Below are 24,244 nucleotides of genomic sequence, written 5' to 3'. Positions count from 1 at the left end.
ATTGTTTAACAAATGTTTAAGATTATCTTTAGGACTTATTCTAAATAAAATTTAGGTTATTCATTATTTCTCTATTTAATAAATATGTTCAGAATAATCATTACAGCAAAATTTGATAATATTTTTGTCATATAAACATATAATAATTTGTTTTTGACAAAATAATACAAAACTTAACAATATAATGCAAAGAAATAACAATTCTATAAGAAATCAAAACACATGGAAAAAAATATTATGTTTCTGCCCTCAGTTCTAATGACTATTTGATAATGGAGCCAATATTTTAAACATGTTCCATGTTATAGAGGTTTAGCATTTCTTTTACTTTTTGTTCTTTGTTAAGATTTTATAAGATGTAAGATTTTATTCATAACCTGGTTAAGAGACATTATCATGAGAAGGTAAACAATTTTCAAATAGATTGTCTCTAAGTTATTATGTTAATTTTACAATCAAGGAGGAAGTGTTCTTCATCTTCCAGCAAGAGGCACAGTTTACATATTCTATCCTTTCTAGACATTTTATCCACTAATTTATATTTCTAAATTATGACCATAATAATGTACATCATGTACAATAACTTTTTTTTTACTGAAAAATAATTATTTATGGATTCTCTGTTTTGTTTTCACATGCTAGTCAATAACTTGACTTTTGTCACTTCTACTCAAGATTCTTACCAAGAAGCAATTAAAAGAATAAAATGCAAAAAAAAATAAAAAAAATAAAAATTAAAAAAAATAGAAACATTAGAGAAGGAAAATATATTAATATTTAAAAAAATCAACAAATAATATGAATTAACAAAGACTAAAACAACATTCTAATCTATTTTTTCAAGAAAAGGTGAAATGTCAATTTTAGAATCTGAGTTACCTGTACAGGTAAATTTTAATGAAACATACAAGCTGAAAACTTCAACCCTGACTGATTTCAACAGGCAACATAATTAGATAAAACATAAACCTATGTTTTATGACCCCAATAAATGGCCAACATCCCAAGATTGAATACCCCAATAAATGGCCACCATTTGATGTTGACCATACAAGAGGGTGGACATAATTAAGAGGAAGTCACAGGTTGTACTGTATGTTCTATTTTTTGCCACCGTGGCTATGTTTGTTGAAGGATCAAAAGTTCGGATACAATTTACAAATTAGATACCCTAAGGACCATTCAGTTAAAGTTTGGAAGTATTTGGCCCAATATTTTCAGAGGAGAAGATCTTTGAAATAGTTTACGATGACAACAGACGCAGTGATGGCATAAGCTCACATGGCCCTTTGGTTCAACTATCTCCAAAAAGAGCAAATATTAATAAAAATCAAAACCCTGACCACATGCACACCTTCAAAATATGTATAAACAGCCAGCAAAGTGAAAACTTCCTATCATACAAACTGTAGGAGGAGTTATCAGGAATGACTCTATACCTATAATGGGACGGACAGACAGAAAGACGGATGGACAGGAGTTAAACAATATGCCCCCCAACTTTCAGTTCTGGGAGCATAAAACACAGGTGTCAGTAAGTCTTAGACATGGCTGCCATCTTTTTGAAGAATCAAACTAGATACATGTACCCCTAGGAACATCAGAACCAAGATTCCTAAAAATCCTGCCAGTGCGTGGATTTTTAAAGAAGTTTACAATGGACAATCATGCAAGGAAGGATATGATTTTCAAAATATACTAGGTTAATGTAGGAAGGATAGGACATCCCAAGATACATCCCTGTACCATTTTACATGATTCTTCATCAATTAAAAGCTGAAATCAGACCTCAGATGTTAAACTTAGTGAAAGTCCATCGAACCTAACTAAGGGTTCCCCCCTTACCTTGCACACAACAAGTAGATAACAGAATGTTGTTATCAACTGCTTGTGTCACAACTGAAAAACAAATATCTGTGAAAGGCATCAGTGATTAATTAAGGTAGATGGGATGTTTATTTCTGAGCATCTCTGCTGCGCATGTTGAAAAAAAATTTGTTTAGAAATATTTTATGATAATAATTAAAATGAAACAGAATATTTTATTCTTGAAATTTATTGATTCTTCTTTTTTTAAATAAGTGTTGTTTAGCATATTTTAAGCTTTCGAAAAAAAAAATAATTCTAAAATCAATGGAAAATACCCCACGTAATTAAATTGAATTTGATAGGAAAAATCATATTTATTTTAATTTGTCAAGAAAATAAGGCCTGTAACTCTCCATTTGTATTTGATATTTTGAAATTATTCCCCCCTTGAAGTTAAACAAATTCTGTCATCTAATATTTCTCAATTAGAAAAAATAAGTTCTCCCCTATATATATATAGAATAAACCCATATAAAAAACTGTTATTTCTGTTAATTTCAATGTATTATTAAAGACCAGTGACCCCCAGATTTTTAAAGTTGAAAGAAATTGACCCAGAGGTCTTTTAAAGAAGTTTCAGAAAAATCTATACACCTCATCTACCTTAAAGTCATATGAAACGAGTTGGTGGAAAAAATTATGTTCACTAAATTATTCGTCCAATACATGCACATACACTAAACTAAGACCTTTGTAATATATTTTCACTTTTTATATTGAGTCTGTAACGTGTAATTTACAAACAAAATAATGTGTTCGTTGATTTTATATGGAAACCATCTTTGCTTATTAAAGTCCGAGAAAACCTTCCGATGTTCTCCGACACGTTAATATTGACAAACAATTGACAAAAGCGTGCTAAAAAATCACGTGCTTTATTAGTGTGACAATTAAGCTGTGTTGATTTATATACTTTCACTTTCAATTTTACTTGCGCAGTAACGGCTTTCACATTGTTTACGAGAGAAATCATGCATACCGAAAAGCATTCGGTGAATCTCGGAACAATTACTCACTGGAAGTAAATAATTCAGAAGCCGTACATTTCATGAAGTTTTACATTGAAATATAAGAGTTTTCACAAAAACAAGTGTATGGATAAAAGTTTTATACTATAAACTTACTACCGTTCCTACTCGCTTATTAGTCGGAAAATTGGGAGTAAAATTCATAATCCAGAGAGGGGGACCGACTAATAGACGAGATCTAGCGACCAGAGGCAGAGGAAAAATCCAAGCTTGAGAAAAGTGGTCAGGAGTGAATTTCCTGTTCAAAACTACGTTTTTGATTGCCAAACTTACATAAATCAATAAATAAAAAGTTTTTGTTGAAAATAAATGACTACAATACTGTCTTTGTGTTTTATTTGTTCTTTGGTAAACATTTTCTGCAAATTCGTGTTGAAATTCTACTGTTTCCGGTTTGTGTATTGATTTTCATGGTCACATGGTTTTCCTATAAACCCAAAAGAAGAGCCAAGAACCAAAATTGAAAAGGAGATAACAATGTACCAAATATGTGAAAGGATGTTTTCAGCGGAGTTATTGTGTCATTATTGTGATATCATGATATCAATTCAATGCTTATAAATCATATAATAATCAAAAAATAATTTTAAGATTCATTCCCAAAATCAAAACATTATTCATTAAAGTGTCTCAGGCAAACAAAAATTACAAAATTGATTGACAAGCCAATATAATCCATTGATAACCCCAATTAAGAGACAAAGAGTTGTATTTACTAAAGGTGTGAAAACTATCAGTGATAGGTAAACAGATGACACTAATGAGTTGGAGTTAGTTATTTTAATATATTGATTAGCTTCACTTAATTTTTTTAATCCTTTAATCATCACAATATAATAAGAATTATGAAGTGTACATGCTCATTTAACACCGAGTTATGTATGCTGTGAAAAATATTTTCATCAAGTGTTGATTGACTTTAAATTTTTCAGGTTCATATTGGTTTATATTCGCTTTTCTCAAACAATAGGTTATTAGTCATACCCTACAAAATCATTGATGCATTACGTAAACAACACATGGCTAATCTAACATTTGAACAGTGAACAAAACAAGAGAAATGAATACATCTTTATTATTAACAGCAATATAAATTATCATGATGAGCATCAACTAAATTCAAACCAAACAAACATTAATGCAGAAATGAATATTATTCCTGGATTTGCATTGGTTTTACCGGCGTTCAGTTACTGTCAGCTGAAAAAAAAATGCCCAAATTTTGTCCGACTTATACGAGGGTCAAGACTAAACCTTAGAATTTGGAGCTGAAAAGGGCCCCCGACTTATAGTAGGATCGACTATTAGGCGAGTTTATACGGTATTTAGTTAAAAAAATCATGTTCAACTTTTTTTTCTACAACTCGTTTCATATGACTTTAAGTTTTCATAGTGACTTTTCAGATTTTTTCTCCAACTCACAGCTGTCTTTGGTTTTGATCATGCATTTTGATTTCCTGGCCCATTTTAAGACTCTGAATATGAAGGTACACATTGTATTTAACTCTTTCAAATCAAGTTTTGGTGGATTCTGAATACCTCTAAATGTCATACTGGGTGTACTTGCAAAATGAAGATCTTTATCCTTTTTTATAATAACTGATAGTTGAAATGATCTAGGTGAGACAACAATGCCAAAAACAATATCTTGGAAGAACAGTTTAGACAACATTTGTTGAATGTTTTGAACAAGTCCATGTGACTCCTGATAGGCAGGTTTCAGTTCAAATACTAATGGGAACATACCAGGAAAGGCTGGAAGGGCAACACAAAAATCTGGCACAACTTTCTTGTGTGGTTGTGATAAATGTACAGGATGTACTTCTGGTGCTAAATCAGCTGCTTCAGTTAATCTTGTTGATTCGAGATTTAAAGATGAAAGGCTGCTTACTAAAGATGAAGAATTACTGAATGAACTGCTAAAATAGGGTTCTGCATTATACTCCATCTGAGTAATTGAATTATCTAAATCACCAAAAACAATATCCATGACAGTGTTGGTGTTGTCATACTGAACTGGAGCAAAACCACTTACGTCAGCTGACCCATCAGCACCGACACATTTCAAAAGGATTTTTATCAATTCATCTATCCACATTTTAGCATGGCCGTTCTTCATATCAGTCCGTAATGCTTGCACAAATGCTGATACATATGCTGTTTGTTCTGAAAATATATATAATAAAGAAATGCATGAAATGGAGGAGTAGTAAACAACAGCTTTAATCCCCTCCCACCACTGCTCCCTTTCTTTGCAAAGCGTGTTATAACAAAAATGTAGGGCAAGGTCACCTTATTTTGGTACTGATATAATCATCCAGTTGGTTAATACCTAAGATGTATCCACTGACCAAATATCCTCCTTCCCTGACTTGTACATGGGGTAATATGGACCTTACAGGTAGGGGAAAAACATGCTGTCAGTTTATATGGATAGGTGAGAAAAACAAGTTGCTTGTTTAAAAATAAAAATGTGCTTTGCCGAGCGCAGCTGGGTCAGTCCATTTACACAGTGCTTTAGTGGTATAGCAGGGAAAACATATAATATTTTTTTGTAAGAAGCAATTGAATGCTGCAAAATGGGCAAACATGTTGCTTATATAATGAAGAGATAGTATGAATAATTATATTTTGATAGGCTGTCAACTTTTTTTTAAATAAAGATTATATTTCAAAAAGGCCTCATTTTTGCCCTTTTAAAATGGGACAAATTATACATCACCAAGTAAAAGATTAAAAATATGTCGAAAAAATATAAAGTGAATGGTTTTTATTCATTTCAGCTAGTTCTTAATAGTGTGTTTTTTGTCGTAAACTACTTGTTTTGTGAATTTAATTGGTGAAAATGGGTGATTTTTAATGTTTTAATATGCAGTTCATTTGTGATTACTGTCCGTCAAATTTATATTTACAGAAAAATATTTGTAATGCATATAACAGCTGTCAGTTGAAAGTTAATGTATATGAAAACAAGGACCTTTATAGTTGACCTATTCATATTTGGATTATATTGCCCCTGTTAATTCTTCTATGAGAGAAAAAAAGAAAGAAAAAAAACTTCTTTCAAATGTCCGTCAACATTAAGGATAACAAATGTGCATTTCACTTTCATTGTTATCCATTGTTTACAGGAGTCATTATTAAGGACAATTGCTTATATTGAAAGTCATCATCACTGCATTGTTATATACAATTATGATAACGTAGGGTAGAGGAATCTGCCGAGATTTGCCAATTGTACTTTGCCCGTCAACACTTCACAGCATTATAACATATGAACAATTCATCACAAATGAACATGAAATCGAGAATAAATTGTCTTATACCTGTTTTGATATCCTTTAAAAATATGTAGTTCTTGAAAACAGAGAATATACGTCTGTTGCCAAAGACCAAAGTATGATAAGACCACAAGGACCTCATTAGGATATGTGCACATTTGTGATTTGACTGTTTGACATTTTTTCTTTTGTGATTCTTGACCATAATATTGAAAGTCAAACATCACAATTGTTTTAGATTGCATGTTACTGCCACTTTGGGATACATGCAGAAAATTCTTTTTAGAATTATTTTTTTAACTTGGTGAAGATTTCTCATCTGTAACTTGGAATTTCAATCAGTACCGAAAATCATGTATTTAAATTGTTATCACTTAATAGTAACATATGTGATGATGGTGCTGTCAACAATCATGTATGAACATTTGAAGCTTATCATATCCCGATGGTACTTACAAATAGAAATATTTATTTCTTTGGTTCATTATAATTAAATTAAAAAACGTTATTGAATCTTGACGTTATTATAAACTTTATTCATGAAACTAGAAGCAATGGGCATATGTGATGTTGTCAATAATCACACATGTTATTGATAAACAACAAGTGTGGACACAGACCAGCATGGATAGTATCCAGCATTCTGAGAGTATTGCATGGCAATACATAGTCCCCTACCAGTTAAAATTCATTGTTCCCAAAAATCAAATTCCAAGGACCATTACTTTGCAAAACAAGAGGCTCTCAAGAGCCTGAATCGCTCACCTTAAATTTTTTGCTTAAATCTTTCATCAATGATTATTTTGGCTTTTCAATTTAATATATAAATATTCTTGAATCTGATCATATCTTCTTCAAAAGCAAAAAAATGCATTTTACCCCTATGTTCTATTTTAGTCATACAGGCTATGTTTCTTGACGTACAAGGAAATAAATATAAAATTTATACTAGATACTCTGAAACTCATTCAGCCTGAGTTTGGCTGAAATTTATTCAGCAGTTTCAAAGGAGAAGATTTTTTAAAGTAAGCCAACAAAAAAATAAATTGTGAAAAATGTCTTTAAAGGGCAATAACTCCTTAAGGGGTCAATTGACAATTTTGGTCATATTAACTTATTTGTAGATCTTACTTTGCTGATCATTTTTGCTGTTTACAGTTTATCTTTATCTATAATAATATTCAAGATAATGACCAAAAACTGCAAAATTTCCTTAAAATTACCAATTAAGTGGAAGCAACCCAACAATGGGTTTTTCAATTCATCTGAAAATTTCAGCACTGTTAGATCTTGACCTAATGAACATTTTTACCCATGTCAGATTTGCTCTAAATGCTTTAGTTTTTGAGATATAAGTGAAAAACTGCATTTTACCCCTATGTTTTATTTTTAGCCATTGCAGCCATGTTTTTTGACGAAATGCAAACTAAAACACAAACTTTATTAAAGACACCCTACTGATCATTCACCTTAAGTTTGGTTGAAATTGGTTCAGTAGTTTCAGAGGAGAAGATTTTTTTAAGTTAGCAAATATGATGAACAAATTATGTAAAATTGTCATTAAAGGACAATAACTCCTTAAGGGGTCAATTGACAATTTTGGTTATATTAACTTATTTGTAGATCTTACTTTGCTGATCATTTTTGCTGTTTACAGTTTATCTTTATCTATAATAATATTCAAGATAATGACCAAAAACTGCAAAATTTCATTAAGTGGCAGCAACCCAACAATTGGTTTTTCAATTCATCTGAAAATTTCAGCGCTGATAGATCTTGACCTAATGAACATTTTTACTCCGTCAGATTTGCTCTTAATGCTTTAGTTTAAGAGATATAAGCCAAAAACTGCATTTTACCCATATGTTCTATTTTAAGCCATGGCGGCCATGTTTTTTGACGAAATGGAAAATAAAACACAAACTTTATTCTAGATACCCTAAGGATCATTCAGCTCAAGTTTGGTTGGAATTGGTTCAGTAGTTTCAGAGGAGAAGATCTTTGAAATAGTTTACGACGGACGACGACGACGACGACGGATGCCAAGTGATGGCAAAAGCTCACATTTCCTTTTAGGAAAGGTGAGCTAAAAAACAAAATGTGGAAAACCAATTATTTGAGTGAATTTTTCCAAGGACCATAACTCTGCAAAAAATCATCAGACCGTAACAAAATTCAAACTTGATTTATAACTTGTCATGGTTAAACTATATGGCAAATATGAAGTCAATATCTTGAAGCATGGTTAAAAAAAGTGCGGAAAACTGATTACTTATGTGATTTTTCTAAGTCCAAGGGCCATAACTCTGCAAAAAATCATCCAACCGGAACAAAATTAGAACTTGATCTGTAACTTGTCATGGTTGTACTATATACCAAATATCAAACCAATATCTTAAAGCATGATGAAAAAAAGTAAGGAAAACTGATTACTTATGTGATTTTTCTAAGTCCAAGGGCCATAACTCTGCAAAAAATCATCCGACCGCAACAAAATAAGAACTTGATCTGTAACTTGTCATGGTTGTACTATATACCAAATATCAAACCAATATCTTAAAGCATGACGAAAAAAAGTGTGGAAAGCTGATTTGCCGGACGGATGGATTGACGGACGGACGGACAGACGGACAGACAGACGGACGGACAGACGGACAGAGTGCAAACCTAAAGTCCCCTCCAACTTTGTTGGTAGGGGACTAAGTAGGGGACTAATAAAATTATTTGAACAGACCGTTTGTTGCCATAGAAAAATAAGATGTGGTACAATTGCAGATATGACAACTCTCCACCAGAGATCAACTGATGTTGAAGTTAATAGCAATTTTAGTTCACCCTTTGGCTTCAACACGGAGCAAAAGCCAACACCACACGGCAAGTTGCAAAGGACCCCAAAATGATAAGTTTTTAGAAATCCTTGTAATGTAACTGTAGTTCCTGAGAAAAATGTGACGAAAATTTTCAACTTGGCTATCATGTGTAAAATGATGTAAGTGTTCGGTAAACAGGAAGTTGTTGACTGATGTGTAAAATGATGTAAGTGTTCGTTAAACAGGAAGTTGTTGAGTGATGAATCTGAAAATGCATCACACTGTATAGCTCACTCATATAAACCTTGAAACCAAATTTTTAGAAATCCTTGTAATGTTACTGTAGTTCCTGAGAAAAATGTGACAAAAATTTTCAACTTGGCTATCATGTGTAAAATGATGTAAGTGTTCGGTAAACAGGAAGTTGTTGAGTGATGAATCTGAAAATGCATCACACGGTATAGCTCACTCATATAAACCTTTAAACCAAATTTCAGAAATCCTTGTAATGTATAGTTCCTGTGAAAAATGTGACAAAAATTTTCAACTTGGCTATCATGTGTAAAATGATGTAAGTGTTCGGTAAACAGGAAGTTGTTGAGTGATGAATCTGAAAATGCATCACACGGTATAGCTCACTCAAATAAACCTTGAAACCAAATTTCAGAAATCCTTGAAATGTAGTTCCTGAGAAAAATGCAACGAAAATATTTATGGGACGGAAGGACGAACGGATGGACGGATGGACGGACTGACTGACAGACAGAGGTAAAACAGTATACCCCCCTTTTTCAAAGCGGGGGTATAAAAAAAAAATATGATAAACAGCAACAAATGACAACAGGGACAGACACATATGGACATTGACATTGAAGGTCAGTTGAGAACTAAACTTTACGACAAAAAAGATGATTTCAGATTCCAAAATTCGTCATGTCTTTAGTTTTTTTATGTTGTGTTTTTTAGACTTTTGTTTTGTTTTTTTAACTTCTTTAGTTTTTTGACATGTCATTGTCAGTTTGTTTTTGGCTTATGAGTTTGAATCTCCCTTTCGTATATTCTGACTCTCTTATATACAGATCAAAATGTTTGCTACAAGATTAGTTTCTCAATAAGTTTCTTACACTGTTGACAATATTGAAAGTACATTAGTTCATAGCAGGAAAATGCTCCTCCGATTACCACATTCTTATATCATGTACATTGTGTTTCATTTGCATTGATATGTCCTATTTGTGTATAATTTATTAGATTTAGAATGGGGTCTCTTATAATATTACAGAATGGAAGTAGAACATCATAAATATTGTGATATTAAATACTAGATTATAAATAATAAATATGCATATCATATTGAATTGCAAAACTAACAACAATGTGTCCATAGTACACGGATGCCCCACTCGCATTATCATTTTACATGTTCAGTGGACCGTGAAATTGGGGTCAAAACTCTAATTTGGCATTTAAATTAGAAAGATCATATCATAGGGCACATGTGTACTAAGTTTCAAGTTAATTGGACTTCAACTTCATCAAAAACTACCTTGACCAAAAACTTTAACCTGACACGGGACAGACGGACGAACGAACGGACGGACGAACGGACGAACGAACGGACGGACGGACGGATGCACAGACCAGAAAACATAATGCCCCTCTACTATCGTAGGTGGGGCATAAAAATCTTAGGATAAATATCCAAACTTAATTACTTATTTTTTCAATTAACTTGAAGTAGAAAATCAAAAGATAAATATAAATGTTGTAAAAAGTCACATATGTTATACAAGATGTCAAAATGTCAAGTCACATATGTTGGGGAAAAATGGCTTTTTTTTTTCTTTTTCCTTCATAATTTCATTAAACCTGTGTTACAAATATAATTTCCATTATATTTATAAAATAAAAATTGTTCCTTTATGGCAATACTTTTGAGAGGATTTTTTTACAAATAATAAAGCAACTGCCAAAATATCTGTCACATATATATGCTATGATGAAGAAGTGAAAAAAAAATCATTGCCCATCTTCATTTGGTTAATTGTTTTAATTTAAATGACATCTACTTTTGTTTCTCATCATTGTTGACTCAGCTTTCAAAGTGTAGAAGATTTCATAAATATTTCTTTTAAAAATGGATATTTGACATGTCACATATGTTACAAATGTTTATTGGTAAAAGAAGGCGTCCAAAATCAATTTTGTAATAGTCAAACTATCTTCTGTTATATTTTTCTGGATGCTTTGGTATATCCTTTTTCTGAATCAATTTTTTTTTTCAACCTGTGTCACATTCTCAAATATAACTATGATGTCCCATTTTATGTCATGGCTTAATGGACAGACCCAGCTGGATACGACCGCAGAGGTCCAATCCTGATCAGTTTGGGCAAATAAGGACACAATATTCAAGCTTGATAGAGGCTGAATTTGGATTTTAATTAAATATTTGACACATGATAGTTTTCTGTCACAGAATAAATGTAGTTAAAGAACTTGAAATTGGTTAAATGATTTGAATTTATTTTCAATTGAAGATTTCATGCTGTTGCGCAATACAACCCACAATAAAAAATCTAAGTACATGTTAAGATTTAGCATATCAAACAACTCCAAGAATTCAATTTTTGTTAAAATCAAACTTGACTTAGTTTAATGTTGGACTCTTTGGACTTTATGTAGACCAATTTGAAAACAGGACCAAACTGGACCAAAAATTAAGCATACACTTGCTTTGTCGTCCACAACTTATGCACAAGTGCCGATATTGGAATTCCCAAATTTTAAATTCTAATGAGAGTGCCATCTATCGGGTGCCATATATGGCAATGAGCCACATTGCAACACATACGGAAATTCCAAAATTTGTAATGCGTCAAACAGTGCAACACCCACACAACTACATACACAGTTAGATTTGGCATATCAAAGACCCCAATTATTCAATTTTTGATGAAATCAAACAAAGTTTAATTTTGGACCCTGATTTGGACCAACTTTCTTTTGTTTTATCAAAAGACTTGCAAATACATTCAATTGAAACAAGAGTGGTTACAGATTAGTGTGGATAGTATTTAGCATATGAGAGTTTTGCGTAAAACTGTGAGTAAACTCACTAAGGATACCCCAATTCCATATTTAAGGCAAGCTTGAGACATCTCTGAATTTGGATTGTGATTAAATATTTAACACAGCATAGGTTTCTGACACAAAATGAAAATGTCACCACTATTAGGACGTAGTTTTTCTATTTTTAGTTTTACGAACCCTCCTACCCTAATTTTTGCAAAATAGGAAAAAAAAATAAAATTAAAAATGTTGATTTTTATTTTTTTTTCTCCTCCGACCCAGTGTTTTTCATGCAAAAAATAAATAAATTTTAGTTCATAGCTGCATGAAAGAATCTAAATTTATGCTATTGGTGATTTAGTAAGTTGTTCATTGATTTTCAATTCAAACCTTGTCAAGATAAAAAAAATAGTTGTTACACTAGGAGAAAATCTCCTGGTGAAATAAAAAAAAAATTTTGATATTGATGGTTGGTATTAAAAAAAATCAGCAGCAGCAGCAGGTTTTTTTTTTTAGTTTTTTCATCCTCCTACCCATTGGTTTTGTCAAAAAATTTCGTAAAACTAAAACTATAATAACTATGGCCTTAATGACTTTAAATAAAAGGAATATACTTTAAAATAAATAATAATGATTAAGAGTTATCTCTCTTTGCATTTTTTAAGTTAGTGTGTGAAAAACAGTAAAATAACTTTATTTAGATAAATAAGTTAATTATCTCACTTTAAATACTCCATACCAAGAATATCTTACGTAATGCACATTCTCTGGTCATGTACTGCAATTGTGCATAGTTTCATTAATATTTCTAGTCATTTTAGGAGGAGTTGTGTTTATAAGACCTATTGCCACATATTGTGATATTTAAACAAACTTAGTTCAATTATCTCCCTTGAAAAAAAATCTGACCAGATATATCCTCCTTCCTGCCCATCCTAATGTTGTGTACAACAACTGTCTGTGTAAAAGTTTCATCAATATTAATTGATCAATTAAAGTGTAGTTGGGCTTACAAGACCTGTTGCCATTTATTGCTATATTAAAACTAAGTAAATTCAATTGTCTCCCTTGAAATAATTCAGACCAGAAATATCTTTACCTTATGCACATCCTCAGGTGGTGTACTACAACTGTATAAAGTTTTGTCAATATTGGTCAATCCGTTAAGGAGGAGTTGCGCATACAAGACATATGGACAGACAGACAGACAGACGGACGGACAGGGTGATTCCTATATATTATTCCTGTATAATAAGCAGATAAGCATTTGTATTTAATATTTTTCAAAACAAAGAGAATATAGCTAGAGTGGGCACAGGTGGGCTGCCCACAGTGGGCAAGTGGAAAAAGCAAAATCCACCTGAGCTGCAGTGTAAGGAAATAGACTTCCGTCTTTTCCCAAAAAATGAATCATTATTGAATATTGTTCGAATAATGTGAATCGGATGTATATTTTTTCAGTTATTGTCTGGAAACCAATTGTTGACATCCGACCTAAGAACCCCAACCATCTTGAAAACAAAACTAAATTAATAATATGTGTTACCTAAAGACATCTTTCCAAATGCTTCTACCAAGTCCTCATCAGTCTTTGGACTTTTTTCAGATGACCAGAATTCTACTCCCTCAATTTTTTCATACTTATAGTCAAAGAGTTCCAAGCAGTTAACAATCTCCTTCCAATAATCCTCACTTATTTCAGAATTCTCAAACGATTTTAAAAAACTGTCTATATATTTATAAAAATTATCCAAGGATAGTTGATGGAAGGAATTATAACAATCATACATCAGATATGAAGCCTCAGACTGTTCCTTTTCTTTGGAAAAAAATTTTACACTTTCAATTGTACTGGACTGTGACATTGAACATTTTTTGTCTTTTGAATGGCATAATATCCTGAGCAGCAAGGCTCTTTGATTGTAATTTGCCTTCCATGCCTGAAAGCAAAATATGTCTGATAATAAAATATGTATTAGTATTTATATGATGTATACCTTAGAACTTTTTAAAATATCTTGCAGATACAATGTAACTGCAAAACAGGAGGAAAATACACTGGGTATCCCAATACAAAGTCTGTGAAGTGATCCAAATTATGCAGAGCAGCTAACATGACTGCAAAAGATGTTTAGCATTTTAAAACTAATTTTATTCATATTTTGAGGGTCAATTTTTCCAAACGGATAACTCCAAAAATGTTCAATAAACAGAAATTCACGTTTCAATTAAGGATGTACTTAGGTGAGGTTTTGGAAATTTTTGTCAAATGTTTGGACTCCTTGGGTTTTTCCCTAAGATACAGGGTTAAATATTTTGCCCCATAACACCCACTTTTCTTTTCATAGAAATCTTCAAATAGCTTATAAAAGGTCATTAACAAAATTTAAGCAGATTGTAGATTTCCTTTCTTATGATTTCAGACCCAAATAATACTAATGCTAAAAATAAGGTAAAAGTCAGAGAAAGCCTTTCCAGCCATTATTTTAACATCAAATATTGCGAAAAGGAATTCCATAACCTATAAACATTTTTAGCTTATTTTAGTTTATTTAAGACATCCTAATGATAATTCAGTTTATGTTTGGTTGAATTTGGTACACTAGTTTCAGAGGAGAAGGTTTTTTATAAGACTAAAAGTTAGCTAATATGATGAACAAAATGTGTAAAATTGTCATTAAAGGACAATAACTCCTTATGGGGTCAATTGACAAATTTGGTCACATTAACATTTTGTAGATCTTACTTTGCTGATCATTTTTGCTGCTTACGGTTTATCTTTATCTATTATAATATTCAAGAAAATAACAGAAAATAAAACACAAAACATTATTCAAGAAACCCCAAGGATCATTCAGCTTAAGTTTGGTTGGAATTGGTTCTACATGTTACGTTTCAGAGGAGAAGATCTTTGAAATATTTTACACCAGACAGACCGATGACGACGACGGACGCCAAGTGATGGCAATAGCTCACATTTCCTTTAAAGAAAGGTGAGCAAAAAATGGGTCAAAGTCTCAAATGGCCGGTATGTTATAGTAATGTTTGTATTAGAATCTTAATTGAACTGTATGAGGAGATAATTACAATAAAATTTACATAGTTTCCAAGTCTGGAAACAATAAAGAAATAATTCCACTCCATAATAGCTTTTGCACAACTTCAACAAATGAAAAGTTTCAGGAATCTGGGTTGATTAATTACACAAAACTTGCCCCTTGCCCCTTTCAAGGGAAAAATTTGGTTGATTATATAGGGAATCACTGAAGCATGACTGGAGCGAGCCCCCCCCCCCCCCCTTATGAAAACTTCTGGAACCGCCACTGACTTGTTACCTTTTTTCGTAGGTTTGCTGAAAAATAACTAATTAAGTTTCCCAACGTCCATATTACATGGTTGTGAACGTGATAATTATTTGGACTACCCAATATCTACAGGCTTTACAAAATTCTAAAATTACTAATGGCTTGTAAAACTTACTTGGCCCAATTGGAACAACTCAGCCTTTCTGGTTGCACGAAGAAATAACTTATATTGTACTGTGTAGCGAGAATGGCCAAGTAGTTACAATTGTTACTTGGCCCAACCACTTTGTGATAGCATGTATACAATGTACCATACAGACATGCTTACAAGTTACAGAAACATTTCAGCCTTCTTTTACTTTAAGCCAAATAAGGGTCCCTATACTAGAGTTAAGGAGCATGTATGGCTATGTTTTAGGTTAGGGTAACGGGTTAAGAATAGTTTAGTAGAGCTCTTTATGAAATTATGGGTTTGGGCCACTAAAGTATCAGAATGCCAACATTTTCCATCTATTATTATTAAAACTTGCAATTGCTAAAAAGAAAAAAAAATAATATAAAGATATTAAAAGAGAAAAAAAGTTAAGGTTCATCTTTACACTTTGTCAAAAATGACTGTGTTTACACCATGAAATTACATCTGAGTACAGACAAAACTGTATAATTTAAAAAGTTTTAAAGCCTGGCAGCACCTAGATATACAAAGGTTGTATAAATTTTTTGTTTAAGAAAATATGAAACTATTGTGGATTTGGCTAAACATTTTTTTTCCTTACCACAGGTGAATCCGGGTTCGTTCGCGCTCAGCCGCGTTCGCTCCCTACACGTTCGCACCCTACACGTTCGCGCCCTTTTTAAAGATAATTCTAATCGTATTTCAGTCAGTGTATTGCTATAAAATATAGATAATATTTTGTTATAATTGTTTTAGAATAAAGTGTCATTCTAAAAGGAGTCTTGTGAATTATTTTGAAGAAATGAATAATTCGACTTGTAAAAGAAAGGCAGAAGCTAGTTACAGAACAGCTTTCAAACATATGTTATATCATGATGCTTAATTGTCTAAAAACAAATGAGATCAAAGGAACCAAGCTGTTAAAACAATCATCTTTTTTTTTCATTTAATATCTTTCATTATTTTACTCATACCAAGCTAACTACTTGTTTTACTTAACACCAAAGCTGGCTATAACAACAATCCTAATTTTCAAACATATAATAATAACAAATTAACTTTTTAAATACCAATTAACAGTAATCATTTAAATAATTTTACCATTGAATATAAATCAGCTATCCACAAAAAAACAAAATATGAAATAGAATTACTATTTTTTATTTATATAAAGGATAAATATAAAATTACAATTTTCATTATACAAAATCTACTTATTAAAAATAGGGCGCGAAAGAACCCAGGGTGCGAACGTGTGGGGCGCGAACGTGTAGGGTGCGAACATGTTATGGGCGCGAACGGACCCGATACCACCACAGGTGATCCTAAATGATAATTATTTAAGGTCTGTCCCCTCAGGTAATGATTGTAAATTGTAGCATGCTTTTTGCATGAATGATAGGACAATAGAAATCTACTCAACAAAATTAGTGGACTGTATCATTTAAATCTCAGGTGGTTTTTTATTTTTCCATCTTCTGTGGAAAGGAAAGAAAATGTTCAGCAAAATTCATAAAAGATTTTAACATTTTAAATGACAAAATGGATGCAAGAAATATAGATCTAGGTGCTGCCAGGCTTTAAAATTTTTAGATTGTACAGTTTTTTCTGTACTCAGAGGAAATTTTATGATGAGATGTAAACACAGCCATTTTTGACAAAGTGTAAAGATGAACCTTAAGTTCATAAATAGGGGGGTCGGACCTTTATCGGGACTCCGGGATTGTCCATTTTCAAGGCCGAGGTTACGGGATTGAAATTTCTTTGTATTCGGGTCATCAGGATTTCATGTTAAGCCCGGGATTACTGGATCAGGACCCTCCCCCCTCTGAATTATCTACTCAACATTTACACGTGTGAACTTCGTCCAAAGCCGTTTCTTTCTTTACAAGATGTGTATTCCGATTCTTTCTACAAGATCGTTAATGTGCCTTTGTAATCGCTATCAGGCATATAAAAGAGCTTGGAAAAATATCAGATGCAAACAGTGTCTCCTTCTTTCTCAATGATCAATCTCCATTTTGGATCGTAAATACGTATTACTGCGCACGACACCCAAAATATTTACATAAATCTTGCGATATCAATTACTTCATTAGAAAATTACCAATTCGCATCCTTTCAAAAATAATATTATTACCAAATTGTTCGTACTTACTTAAATCTATACAATTCATTGCATCATATTTTTACAAAAATCTTCTGACTATATTTTTCATTGCGGTGAGTCGGTTTGAAATTGGCGGGAAGTACCAGATCTTTAGGATTCGTCGAATACCCGAAGAACAAATCAGGTGACAATCAATACGATATAGCAGTTCCTCTTATTCGGGAAGATTTTGGTGTTTTGATGTATAAATGCAAATTACTTGTCAAGAATAAAATAAAACCTAATTGAATTTCCATGAACGATGGGTCTAAATCTTGACAGTTTTATCTATTTAGTCATTTTTTCAACATATCATGAACAACTGACAAGGTTTTTACAGCCACTTAAGGTTGAAATATCAAATAAAAAAGGGGAATATTTCATGCGGACTTCTGCGAGACTATGGCAGTTGAGGAATTGACCTCTTTACTTTAACAAGAGTGCACACGCTGAAATGTCTCGCCTTCTTTACTAACCATTGATATTATGTTGATAGTCCTAAATGAAAGCTTTACTACAACTATTACATAAACTTAACATGATCCAAGAAAATGAAGTCAAGGTCATATAAACCAAACGAGAAATACATGTACACCTTACAATCATTCAATACACTAAATACAGTTGACCTATTGCTTATAGTTTCTAAGAAACAGATTTAACCAAGAAAACTAAAACATTGACCAATGAATCGTGAAAATGAGGTCAAGGTCAGATGAACCATGCCAGGCAGACATGAACAGCTTACAATCCTTCCATACAACAAATATAGCTGACCTATTGCTTATAGTTGAAGAAAAACAGACTGAAACACATAAACTTAACACTGAGCAATGAACCGTGAGAATGAGGTCAAGGTCAAATAAAACCTGCGAGACTGACATGTACATCATAGAATATTTCCATACACCAAATATAGTTGACTTATTGCATATAGTATAAGAAAAAAGACCAAAACTCAAAAACTTAACTTTGACCACTGAACCATGAAAATGAGGTCAAAGTCAGATGACACCTGCCAGTTGGACATGTACACCTTACAATCATTCCATACACCAAATATAGTAGACCTATTGCATAAAGTATAAGAAAAAAAGACCAAAACTCAAAAACTTAACTATAACCACTGAACCATGAAAATGAGGTCAAGGTCAGATGACACCTGCCAGCTAGACATGTACACCTTACAATCATTCCATACACCAAATATAGTAGACCTATTGCATACAGTATAAGAAAAACAGACCAAAACACAAAAACTTAACTATAACCACTGAACCATGAAAATGAGCTCAAGGTCAGATGACACCTGCCAGTTGGACATGTACACCTTACAGTCCTTCCATACACCGAATATACTAGACCTATTGCTTATAGTATCTGAGATATGGACTTGACCACGAAAACTTAACCTTGTTCACTGATCCATGAAATGAGGTCGAGGTCAAGTGAAAACTGTCTGACGGGCATGAGGACCTTGCAAGGTATGCACATACCAAATATAGTTATCCTATTACTTATAATAAGAGAGAATTTAACATTACAAAAAATCTTAACTTTTTTTTCAAGTAGTCACTGAACCATGAAAATGAGGTCAAGGACATTGGACATGTGACTGACGGAAACTTCGTAACATGAGGCATCCATATACAAAGTATGAAGCATCCAGGTCTTCCATCTTCTAAAATATAAAGCTTTTAAGAAGTTAGCTAACGCCGCCGCCGCCGGATCGCTATCCCTATGTCGAGCTTTCTGCGACAAAAGTCGCAGGCTCGACAAAAACACAACTTCATCAAAGGATTAAAAACCATAAACACGACACAGTTCAATTTATTATATTCAGTATCAATGTTTTATTACAAATTTTTATAGCATTCACTAAATGAGAGTAGAGTTATTTACCTAAATCATGGTTAGACCTAATTCATGCATTATTCATTAACCTAAAATGGATTATTCCAATACCATTAAAAGGCACTACCTTTTAAAAATCCCTGTAATAAAGTCTGGGGAATTTTTATAAAATTTTGGCCAAATTGAACACAAAATGCTCATTTTCTATCAAATAAACTGAAAAAATTGATAAGTATTGCAGTGAATGAAATTTCCTAAGTTAATATGCGCAAAATGGTACCGTCTTTTTACTAGTATTTTGTTCTATTTCCATATTATCGCACTTTAAGTTTTATGAACTCACAGGCCTAAATAAGGGCACATAAACCTTAAAGACTAAGTTTCATACCTTAATTAAAAAAGACATATGTGTATGTCATTTTGTACCATACACAAAATCTATAAGAAAGCCATTTTTTACCATAATGGTAACCTTTTCGTACAACATGGGAAATCAAATTGCCATATCGTACCATACCAAAAATTTATTTGTTTACCATTTCGTACCATATAGGAAATTTAAGTGTTTGCCATTTTGTACCATATATATAGGAAATTTATGTGTATGCCATTTCATACCACATCAAAGATTTTATAGCTATTTTGTTATATGATTGGGTGCATGTAATTGATGTCTCAACGGCATATACTTCACATGCTTTTTTATCAAATAAGAAAACAAAAACAAGGTGCAAATTCTAATGCAAACAGACAAATTTGTGGCTTGTTTCATGATAAATTCCGGGCGTTGTTTGAGCTGCACCTTGATGTTTACCTGATGAAACTTGTTGATTGGAATTAATCACTTGATTATCACTTGTAACAGAATTCCTTTATGTTTTAATTGATTTTGGATTAATTTATGACTGGAGATTATAATTTTATGGCTTCACTCACCACCCAAGCGTTGACCAGTGACACCGGCAAATTTACCTTTGTACACAAACAGTGCCGACTGTTGTACACACGTTGTTGGATTGAGAATAATTTTAAGGATCATACATATTTTGATTCTTTATGGAGCACGTGATCCAAGCTTCACTTGACATAAATCTGATAAGATACGGAAAATTGGGGAATCAAACTCACAATGTCGGAGCCAAGTTTTTAAAGTCGGAAAAAACCAACTAGATCATTGTAAAATAAAGGGCGAGATAAGCCCCCACCAACATCCCTTGTTATTTAAAATTGTTATTAACTTTGTATAGACAGTGATTGACAGAAGACCAATCCCTGGTTAATAATTACCCAAGATAAGAAAGGTGATCATCCCTTCCTTCTTAGTTTTAATATAATTTTTTCAAGTATTTTTTAAATTATTACACAAGATAAAAAAGGTATCCTTTCCTTCCTTTCTTAGTTTTAATATAAACCTTTCCAGTATTTTTTTTATTGAAATTAAATAAGAATAAAACTTCTTGTGAAATGAAATAATTTTATTTACTGGTTATTTATTTGCTGTAAATTGCCTTAATTTAACTTTAGTTATTATGCCTAAATGTTTTATATAGAAAGTAAAGAATAATTAGCCTTTAATCAGTGAGCACTTGGAAATTAGAAAACAACAGTAACTTTCCTTAGTGCTTGTCATATGTTATGTATTAAATCTTGTTTTATTATTCTTCAACTTGAATAAATAATGTAAAATCTTTGTTGCTTTTCAATTATTAAATCAGAAAATGTCAAACTTAGAACAGGGTTAAGAAGAAAACAATAAAAAGGATGCAAAAACAAACCTTTAATATGGGTATAACCATATTATGAAAAAAACACCATAAAAAAACGACACGACGCGTCACAAAAGTCAACACGTTTATCCAACTTGTCACGCGCTACCATGGTGCTATCCAAAAATCCTTGGGAGAACACTGAATGTTAGCTTGTGCCCCTTTCTCTGCATTTCCTGGTAAAACAACGTTTAATGACTATAAAAGCATATGCTGATGATTATTTTTTTGTTGTTTAATTAACAACAAAACTTTGGAGTAAAAATAAATAATTAGCGATAAACACTGTCCAAACACATAGCTTAATTGCACCATTTGAAGTTACCATCTAATTCTTAATTATTCCTATCATATTCGTAAAAAAAAAAATAACAGATGATTAATTTTTTATGAATTCATATAAATATGGGAATTGATATCTAAAATAAATAGTATATAAAACATTTATTTAAACGAAATTATTTAGTAAATATAAAAACCAATATTAACATAAAAACAAGATTCCCATGTAATTTCTAATATATTTCTCATGAACAAGTCATATGGTACAAAAAAAAACATTTTTCCAACATGGTAAGAAATGGTAAAGCATAATGATATGGTAAAGAATTATTTCCATAATATGGTACGATATGGAAAAGCATTTTTTCCATATGGTACGAAATGGTAAAGCATTTTTCCATGTGGTACGAAATGGTCCTTTTATGGTACGAAATGGTTTATGTTCATGGTACGAAATGGCAAATGCATGGTACGAAATGGTAATTTTGGGTATAAAATGGCAATGGTACGAAATGGTTATGGTACGAAATGACTGAATATCTTTCACGACCCACTTTGTTGATTTTAAAATCAATCGGAGACATTTTATGGGAAATGAGATAAACACACACAATATAGATTTGTCAGTCAATCGATTCATATATCAAAATGTTAAATATCAAATTAGATGCAAGTTCTATGTTAATAAGCTGCAAAGTCTTATGTGGTCGGACTGCATCGTATGAGCATAAAATTATGATTATACCCGTGATTATACTGTTGAGATTTGAAGAAAAATACGAAATGTTTACATTCATATACAAAATGTTCAAGTAAAAACTTACATAGTCCAGTTCGTTTAAGTCTTTACATTCAGTAAGACCGATATTATGTCTTTTCCCTGCCGCTGACCTGAAGTCCTTTGACGACGCCATCTTCTTCTTCTTCTTCTTCTTCTTCTTATGTAAATCCCTCCAGTCTAGGAGCACTCGGATGAGACCGATAATTAGTTTATAACACAGTTATCTGTACATTTTAAAACACATAAAATCCTTTGAATATTTTAAACACACAATATGGGTTATAATGAAGTAATTATTTACGTAGGCGGCAATGGTAGCCTTTTTCGGTCCTGCGTTTTTATTAAAACAATTACGTACACAAAATTGCCAAATTATTAAAGTTCAACACCTTTGGGTGTGAATAAGTCCAAGAAACACATATGGTGCCGCAGCGTTTTTGATCGAAAAAAACCATTTTTTAAAGGTATTATATGACTCCGGAATTGTCCAAGTAGTATAAATGAAGCATACCCTTTGCTTAATCTTACGCCGATAACTGTCTTAATCACATAGAATTGTCCGAAAAAATTCTTGATATATTTACACGAGTGGCTGACGTTCATTTCCTACTGTTTCAATTTTCTTTTCTAATTAACAGGACAGCAGAAAAAATAATTTACTTCTAGCTAGTATGTTGGATGTGAAATCTAGGTGGCGCCCGGCCGTAGTCCGTATTTACTTCCTTTTAACCTATACGGACACAAACTGAATTAAAATCAAACATGTTTCATATTTATCGATAGCTATGCCTATTTCCTGCTATTATGCAAAATTTGGCGACACAGAGACGATCGTGAAAAATTTAAACTGACTTTCTTTACAGGTACCCCCAATCACAAAAAAACCTTTTTTTTGCAGACTCGGGTACCTTTACCAACACTTAATTTCAGTTTGACAGCATCTACAATTGGATATGCTATGAAAAATGTATATTCAGATCCAATGCTAGAATCGAAGCTGGTGATACGCTTTTCGTGGCAAGTTTAGTATATTTTCGTCAAGTATATAATAAAACAGTTAAAACGGCGAAACCATACTTCATGAAACAGACTATAAGAAGACTACAATGCATATCTACACTTGCCTTTGTAAGTTTTCTGTGCACATTCTATAGCATATTCAAATCGACGACACAGTGTAGAAAAATGTGTTATCCCTGATTTTTAAATTAATTTTCATATTTTAGGAGGTATTTTTACGGCTAACAAGCAATTAAAATGGAAAAATTCACACAGAACATCAGGAACACCGTGCCCCCTTTTTCTGATATGCCTAAATATAGGTAAACTAATGAGAAATGATAGAACATAATGATATAAACAATCTGTACAGGGATTATTGTTTAACTGTGGGTTAAACATACCCACCCCTCGGAAAAATAATAAAAATAGTAAAAATTTGAAATAAACTATAGGTATATTGTGAATGCCAAATCTTTTCTTGTACAGTTTACTGACCAGACACATATTGATTTAAAAAGTCCCCTCATAAAATATATCGTCCACATGAAAAAACATCCCAAAATCATCATTTTGCTATAGGTTATAATGAAGTAATTATTTACGTAGGCGACAATGGTAGCCTTTTTCGGTCCTGCGTTTTTATTAAAACAATTACGTACACAAAATTGCCAAATTATTAAAGTTCAACACCTTTGGGTGTGAATAAGTCCAAGAAACACATATGGTGCCGCAGCGTTTTTGATCGAAAAAAAAACATTTTTTAAAGGTACTATATGACTCCGGAATTGTCCAAGTAGTATAAATAAAATTATCAATATATCATATTTTTTTATTGTAGCTGTAAATAAACATTAATTATTAAAGAACAAA

The 24,244-nt window shown here is 32.2% G+C and overlaps 1 protein-coding gene and 1 long non-coding RNA gene across 3 annotated transcripts in view; both read right to left on the bottom strand.

The window, feature by feature from the left end:
• Positions 1 to 24,244, bottom strand: part of LOC127710364 (uncharacterized) — a 269,295-nt gene that overhangs the window by 4,720 nt on the left and 240,331 nt on the right. The window lies entirely within an intron of this gene.
• Positions 3,955 to 22,521, bottom strand: LOC127710359 (uncharacterized). Its single transcript, XM_052216151.1, has 3 exons — positions 22,416 to 22,521; positions 13,607 to 14,000; positions 3,955 to 5,063 (listed from the first exon to the last, which is right to left on the bottom strand). Exons 1-3 carry the CDS (start codon positions 22,503 to 22,505, stop codon positions 4,285 to 4,287), a joined length of 1,263 nt encoding a protein of 420 aa, XP_052072111.1. The 5' UTR covers positions 22,506 to 22,521; the 3' UTR covers positions 3,955 to 4,284.

Source organism: Mytilus californianus, unplaced genomic scaffold (assembly GCF_021869535.1).
Source record: "Mytilus californianus isolate M0D057914Y unplaced genomic scaffold, xbMytCali1.0.p SCAF_74, whole genome shotgun sequence".
NCBI lineage: Eukaryota > Metazoa > Mollusca > Bivalvia > Mytilida > Mytilidae > Mytilus > Mytilus californianus.
The sequence above is the reverse complement of the archived record's forward strand: the minus strand, read 5'-3'. Positions and strand labels throughout refer to the sequence as shown.